This window comes from Dysidea avara, chromosome 10 (genome assembly GCF_963678975.1).
Source record: "Dysidea avara chromosome 10, odDysAvar1.4, whole genome shotgun sequence".
In the NCBI taxonomy this organism is placed as follows: domain Eukaryota; kingdom Metazoa; phylum Porifera; class Demospongiae; order Dictyoceratida; family Dysideidae; genus Dysidea; species Dysidea avara.
Window position 1 is genome coordinate 22,904,365 of NC_089281.1, and position 8,076 is coordinate 22,912,440.

Sequence of the window (8,076 nt, forward strand, 5' to 3'; positions counted from 1 at the left end):
ATATATTTTAATGCGCGCGCACCTGTATTTACATGGCTTCATTTGAGTAGGTGGAGTTGCTTTATCCGGAGGAGCTTCCAACAAAAGTTGGGCGACTGCGCCTGTCTTACCAGTATTCGTTATTTCTGCTCTGTTAGTAAGACTCAAGAAGGACTGCGTTTCACTGGGCACAGAGCTGCTTTCTGTGATCGTCGGCACGACAAATAGTAGGTAAAAAGCATCGTCGCTGCTGTGTCGCTTTGTGACTACACAATTGCGATATATGTTGATACGAATAGTTTAGTATTTCTAGTCATAAAGAAAGCAGCTTAATTTGCTGTAGATCACTAGCTACTGCGCGACTCAGTATCACAAAACTAGATTGTACTGAGAACTCAATATCAACTTGTTTGCTATACTCAATGGCTTTCAGTAATTGAGACTGCCAAGAAATAGCTAATTGCATGCTCATCTGCAATAGGATAGGGTGGTGTGCATTTCTCATGCGTGTTCCCTGTTTGAGTTGCATTATGTACTGAGTTGTGGTTAAGTGGGCAATCACACAGTTTGTGTAGGCATTAACAACTATGGACAGGTGTGCACTCTCATTGTATTAACTGCTTCTTAATTCATCAAATGTGGTTCACAATTGTGTCATTTTGTTTATCTACAGAAACGATGATCAAAGTCAAACATTTTATTTCAGCTAAGGTGTCCAACTCACCAAATGGCGTTCATTCCAGAGAAGGGTCTCCTATGATCAACAAGAAGCGACTAATGCAGCAGTCTCCCTATGAGGTCACCAGTGGAAAGATTGAAATGCTATTAAACAATGGTGACATAAGAACAGCAGTTGCAGTAATTACTACATTGCAGGCTGATTATTTGCTGAAATGTGTACCGTCATTCCCACTAAAGTGTATGAAGTTGCTGTTGCCAAAGTCTTTACCAGTTTGGGAGGTATTGCTTGATAAGATAAATGACATTGAAGATGTTTCTGCACCACAAAGTGTCTACACAGTTTATGACAGTCTAGTTTTGCAATGTGCACATAAGATGTTGCACTATCGGGCAAGTTCTACCCAAGACAGCAACACAGATGTAGCAGCGATCCACCAAATTTTACGAAAAGTTTACCTACAATATCCTGAAGTTGTGGAGAGATTTAATGGATTGAAAGAGCAAACTGATTTGGCTGTGCATGCTCTTATGCAACACTTCCCACTGCAGTTAGAAAGTGCTATGATTCCTTTACAAGATGCAATCCGAAATGAAGTGAGCAGTAGCATACTTGATTTCCAAGAATCTCTTACTAATCTAGACAATCTAACAACACAAGAGAAATTCTCACTTTCTGAAATGTTGATCAGTGGACAAGATTTTGATTCACAAGGCCGAGAATCCTCTCCCCCGCCAGTGACGCCACCTCTAACACAATTACAAATGCAGGAGAGACTGTATTATAACCAGGCAGTTTTACGGACTATTCAGCCTACCAGACGGAAAGGCAACCTTGCTGTCCTGTCAGAAATGTTGATGGAAAGAATACATGGAGACAAAGGGGTAATCACTCTGTTTGGACAACTTAGAAATGAGCTGGACATCAGTGGTGACATGCCTGTAGAAATCTGCCTGAAACAGCATCAACAAGCTTTGGAACTAGTCACCAATGCATTAAAGAAACTTAAACTTGAAGTAGATGGGGCAAATGTAGTTGAGCTAACTGACATCTACCTTACAACTTCTGTGAAGAGCAGCTCAACTAATGGAATTCACCGAGCCAGCTTAGGTGATCTTTTGCAGGGCTCATCCTCCTTACTTTCTCAACCTAGTTTTGATGGCAGTGCCATGTCAGTAGATTCATTGGCCATTAAGGGTAACTTATCACCTGTTAATAATGGATTGATTGTGCACAGAAGATCAACAGCACACACTAAATCACTCAGCAGTATTTCAAGTAGTAGCATTACTAGCAAGTCTACTCCTTTGTTCAGAACTGGCTCAGGAGAAACCACACAAAACTCTGATGTCTTTTCTTCTTCAAGAAGGTCGACCATAAAGTCAACCACCAGCAATGAATTTTCATGTTTTCAGGAACTGGAACTGATAAAGGTTGAGCTACAGCAAGCCCAAGAAACCATCCAGCAACTAAAGAACAAGGAAAAGGATTTGACTGATAGGTGAGTAATCAGTTGGTTTTCTGAGAATTCTTATGTAACCTTATATAATATAATTACATTGTTTAGATTGTCGGAACAAGCCCAAAAGCACTTAGAAGGCAGCACTGTGTTTGAAGATCTGTCGTTAGGTGCTAACAGACCCACACAATTGATCCGACGGTACCAAGAACTGTATTGTCAAGGAAGAGTAGAGGTGATAGAAACCCTTGAAGAACAAGATGTGGAGGACGATCTAGTATCTACAATACCACTTGACATTATTCAGGTATTATATTATATTATATATATAACTGTTTAAAGTGCTAAGCATGATATGATATTTCCACACTGTAGATGTCCTGTAAGTTGGTTCAGTCTACTCTAGAAGATATTAACACCAACTGGAAAAAAGTACTGTTCCTTACTGAACAAAAGTCAGCTGCATCATTGCAAATTGAAAAATCTATCAACGCATACCTTCGGAAGGACTGCAGTCCCAAAAAACTCAACATTCTACAAGTAAGAATTATTGTTGTTCTTTACATGAAAATGTCAAATACAATATTTTATAGACTCTAGAACATCAACTATGGACAAAGCATTCAGTTTCTTCAGCAGTAAAATCAGCAACTACAATTAAAGCCTTTATGGAAGATTGTATACAGATTGCATGGGCTTTTGCTGTCCAATGGAATCCAATGACAATTAGTTGTGAAGAGACTTTATTTATCACTGATTATCATACTCGTTTCTTCACCTCTGATCCAGATAATCACAAAATCAAAGCATACCTATGGCCCATTCTTTTGCAGTCATCCTGTGACTCAAGTAATGTTTTATTTAAGGGTGTGGTAATCACATAATGTAATTGTTATAATTATATGTAATCATATTTTTCCATTTTTTGTATGTTTAAGATTGATTCATTGCAACCTAAAATGAATAATCACTGAGATTTACACAAATTTGGGTGAGACTATTTTATAAACTGCATGATTTACGATAATTTCAATAACATATCACATAGTTATCTTTACAGTATGTTCAGTAGCTATTACATACCATTAACGATTTGTCCACCTAATTGTCCCTCACTATAATTATCTGCACTTGGAGTGCCTCAATTAATATAATAATGATATAGCTATTCTGTCATACAGCTTCATGTTGTAGCTAGGTGTAACCAATACACCTTTATCACAGACTATAGCCACTTTAATACCTGTAATCATGGCTCTATGATGAATTTAGTTACATGCATGTATAAAGATGTGGAGAAATTGCAGGATACAAGCACCATAAATTAGTAATTCATAGCTATGTAATAGTAACCTGATAACTGCATAGCAATTTCACCAATATATGCAGTACACTGTAGGTTGCCAGAATAAATATAAAAAGCGTTTCACAACTGAGCATTAGTATATAAGTAAGTGTGATTAGACATTAAGATGATACGGGACTATTCAAAAAGCCAGGTGTGCCAAGTTACAGCAACTAAGGATTGTGTCCAGTCCTTTATCTCCCACACGCTTAAGTAAACTAATTACCTCATAAAGAGTGTGACATAGTTATAGTGTGAATTCAATTGAAAGCTTTGTGGGGGATGCTTGAGTATAGAATGCTCTAATTGACCAAACTGTTAAACATAGTCAACTATGTTAGTTTTCAATATCTGCTGATCTAGAGAAACACAATCAAACTGCCAACAATGCATGCTACATTTGCCACACTACATAGGTAAATGCTTATATAGTCAATTATGTCATGTGAAATGATAGTTGCAAAACTTTCACTAAGGAAGCTACACTATTGCTTTACAGATCAAGAATATATCTGCAATATTAATTACATCTGCCTTAGCTATAATGCTATAGTATATACAAGTTGAGCTGGATCCTGAATAACAGCTAAAAACGAAAAGTGGATTTTTTCTTATGAGAATTCTGGCCAACCAGATGATTAGTGGTGACAATAAAACTCTCACTAACAGACATGTGTGGTTTGCTATTGGCTCCATTACAAGTTCAGGAAAGGATACCACACTTTTATGATTTCACCTAGGAAATGTATGGTGGAAATTTTGACTGATCATAAATATTGTGTCGGGCATTTGATTGAAAAGATTTTGAAACATTTTTGGGGGTCAAGCAGTACTACAAATGAGCCAAATTTCAAGATTGCGCATAATTACATCCATGAGTATTAAAATTTATGTTTTGGGGGATCCAGCTCAATGCGTACATAGTACATACTATAAGAGGCAAGTTATTACTATTGTTTAATTGCAAAGGTCTACCGTCCATGGAGTGATGTAAGCACAGACTGTATAGAAGCTGCTGCAATCCTCTTGAAAAATTCCATTCTATATCACAAATAATGATAATGTAGTAGGATTGTGATGCCCTATAGGCTGGATTCACCTATTCTACTCACTAAAGGTTTCAAATGGATACACCACAAAAGCAGATGTCCACGTAGTTACTTGACTAGTGCTTGCCACTGAAGTACTAGCTATATGTGATGTCTGAGACTAATTTGAGGAACTTGAAGTTGTAGCTAACTGGCCATGGTTTGTAAATACACTACTGATGAAATCATGCAGTTTGACTCAGTATGTGGGATGTATATGTGTTTTGAAACTGTATCCGCAGTGCACTGCAGGAGGGGTTAACTATACCTTCTCATTCTACCTACAATTTGAAGAGCACAGTGTAAGAAGTCACTTCACAATTTTTCTGTGTGAATTGTGTAGCTTTGTAGAGTTATACTAAATACGATGTCCCACATTGCATAGACAACCATCACCACTGAATGTGCACATGCAGTTGTGTCATATATTTCTACACATAATAATGCATTACAAATATGAGAGATATCCATGCAGCTTGCCTTTAAAATTATAGTGAACCATAATTTAAGCCAAATAGAGTGACATCATTGTTTTTTGACAATCAGATTGACTTGTTCATGTACACATCAACTTGAAAATCAATATTATGGTTGCCTCTTGGAGTTGAAAGTGCTCTATGCATTTCACTGTACTTTGTTTTTAAGGAGGGTATATAGTTAGCCATCTCCCTAGATCAGCCTCTGCAGCTGCTAATGTATCACACACATAGTGGAGGTAAACATATGCAGCTTGAATTTCTGTGTATGAGTATTAAATTACAAAAAAACTAATGATACCAATGTGTACTAATATTTGAAATTTCTAGTTATATGAAGCAATGTTTAGTATGCTTAGTATGTGTAATGTGTATGTTAAAGCAGAAACTTTGTCACACTAGGTATCTATTATATTGACTTTGTAGTGAAAAACAAAAGCCTGAGTACAGTATAAATCAGGTTGTGGGACGTAACTGATCGCTATGACCACAAATTAACACTGTACTTTGCATCCTGAACTTCCACAACAATATTGACATTACAAAATTCAGTTTTAATATGAGTTTTTGTAGCACTCATATCTTATATCAAGTTACTTATCAATAAATTGTGTTATTCCTTCATCTATGAATTCATTTACATAGCCTTACAGTATACACTAAAGACTGGCTGCAGATGTTTGTGTAACTTCACATAACATAAAGCCGGCCATGCCAAACAGCCATATATCCCTCCGGAGAAAGTGCATGCAATCAATGAATAGATATATTCTCAAAAATGTAAGCTATGCTAACAAACAATTACATGAACATTATACAGTGAAAGAAAAATACTTTTCTATATGGTCAGCGTATCTTTCGGTACGTGATGAACACACACCTATTACTACTGTGGCAGTGTTGTAGATGATTCTTGTTAATTCCAGTGATAGTTTATCTGTACACCACTAGAGGACATGCAAAGTATCATACATTTTTACATTATTATAATTTTCTTTGTTTAATGCATGCACCTGGCTTTTTGTAACGTCATTGTTTCCCTGCATGATACTCCATCATACTTCCTTGCAATTCATACTTATGGGTTGTGTCACATTATTTGCATGACTATAAACAGAGTAATTGAACCTGTGTATACGCACCTTACTATTGAACAAGAGTATTGTATTATTCTATCACTGCTGGTATACACCATACAGGCATGGCACTTTTAATAAGAAATTTATTACATATACTGTTGAGTCATGTTTGTTATACTATAGCCATAAATAAAATTTCAGCTCTATGTTGACATTGTGTTATATTCTACTGTAGAACTGCCAGTATAGCTACACAGATATGTGTGTAGTGCATCTAATAACATGCATTCGTGCAATGAATATAGCATATAATTCTAAAAAAACATGTAAGCTATGCTAATTAATATATGAACACTACACAGTGAAAGCAAAATTATTTTTCTATATGGTTGGTGTATCTTTCAGTATGTGATATACACACACACCTAACTACTGCAGTTTAATTTTGTTTGTTGTTTATGTGCTGGTTTACTTCAGCATGCCATGCAAATAAACCAGCCTCAGATCTTTTGTGACTTCGCACATAAGCTACTGTAACTTCCAAAATTAAATAGAAACCCAATGCCTTGCTTTAAATATACAAAAGAGGCCAATGTACTCAGTCCAAACTCACCACCACTGCTGGTTAGTAACTAAATTATTTGATGTATTGTGGCAATTTAATTTATGATTTAGCTTGCAGTTGTCTTCTAGAAACAAATGTGTTTGTTCCAGGACCTATATACAGGTAAAATAATGCAAGATCATAGGGTTTCTACATGCAGATTCCAATACATACTAAAGCTGCAACAAATGTTCCAAATCCATGAAAATTTCAATGTATAGTGAATTAAAAATTTAGATAACCTACGGCATTATTTTAGTCTGACTACAAGGTTGGTCTGCTACCTGGTTAGTCATACAGTTTAGACATCTAATTTATTTGTAATACTGTTTTAAGTGGCCAAATACCTATGTGTAATGAAGATAGACCTGAAAATATACACTGAAAGCAAATTTTTCCAGGTAATTTTTCAACATGTGATCTGTATATAGTGTGGTATGCCTTACCACAACAAATTTCAAGTACACACAACAAAAACACGCATGCACTCTACAGGTATGTTAGTTATGTGTGGGAATTTCTACACTGAGTGCTATGATCACTGGACTGTATGTGTCTTTAAAGAGTTTACATCATGGCTTAGAGTGTACAGTTATAGGTGGTAAACAGGCTTGTGTACATACAGTAGTTGAACAATGGCATAGCAATATTGACTGAATACTGAGATCTGACAGAAAGCAAAAATACTATTATACATTAATTTTATATTTTCACAGATTAAGTGAAAACCAGGTACATGTATACATTTCAAATGTACACTTGTATAGTTGACTATTACGATTACCTGGCTGTTATTGTGGTTCATTATTAGCAGTATAGAAATGGCCATATGTCAGTATATTGCATAATCAAATTAACCATTTGCATCAAGTACATTAACCCGCATTGTTTGCCAAGTACTGCAGCAAACTTAATGTACGTATCTCAACAAACAGGGGTGTATAGCTGCAATTCAAAGCATGCAGGGTATAACAGCCACATCCCATACATAAGGTGAACACATGCACATATCCCTATGTGATGTATAAGTAACTTGGAATGTCCATTATACATATTTTCACATCAATAATGCCAAAGGTCACTAAACACTTGACTTTTCTTTTTTATGCAACAAATTACTGTAACATATAATCACAGATATACAGGCAAGTACCCATGCAGGTTAATTGTCTCATGTGGGCCCATTGATTCCAACACAAATGTATTTGCTGGATCATTGCTATCCCCTCAAAAAAGGTGGGATAGCAAAATACACCTGCACTCACAATACATTTCTTGAGAATGCCAATATGTGATAGTGGTTTATTTTGGTTGTTGGAGAGCTTTAGTCATCATTATTTACTAGCTGGGCCTAGTTGGTGGGTGTG

General features: G+C 36.1%; 1 protein-coding gene across 2 annotated transcripts; it reads left to right on the top strand.

Annotated features, from left to right (window-relative positions):
- The first annotated feature begins 27 nt into the window (after nt 1-27).
- On the top strand, nt 28-3,092 carry LOC136268257 (uncharacterized). Of its 2 annotated transcripts, none has more exons than XM_066063541.1 (5): nt 28-210; nt 653-2,159; nt 2,226-2,424; nt 2,493-2,657; nt 2,711-3,092. In XM_066063541.1, exons 2-5 carry the CDS (start codon nt 658-660, stop codon nt 2,999-3,001), a joined length of 2,157 nt encoding a protein of 718 aa, XP_065919613.1. In that variant the 5' UTR covers nt 28-210; nt 653-657; the 3' UTR covers nt 3,002-3,092. The 2 variants fall into 2 exon arrangements, with proteins under 2 accessions (XP_065919613.1, XP_065919615.1); XM_066063543.1 differs by having other exon boundaries at nt 28-206.
- The last annotated feature ends 4,984 nt before the right edge of the window (nt 3,093-8,076 follow it).

Coding starts and splice junctions, on each gene's coding strand:
- LOC136268257 (XM_066063541.1), top strand. CDS start 658: ATGATCAAAGTCAAACATTTTATTTCAGCTAAGGTGTCCAACTCACCA. Junction 2,160..2,225: donor GAAAAGGATTTGACTGATAG/GTGAGTAATCAG, acceptor TACATTGTTTAG/ATTGTCGGAACAAGCCCAAA. Junction 2,658..2,710: donor AAAAACTCAACATTCTACAA/GTAAGAATTATT, acceptor AATATTTTATAG/ACTCTAGAACATCAACTATG.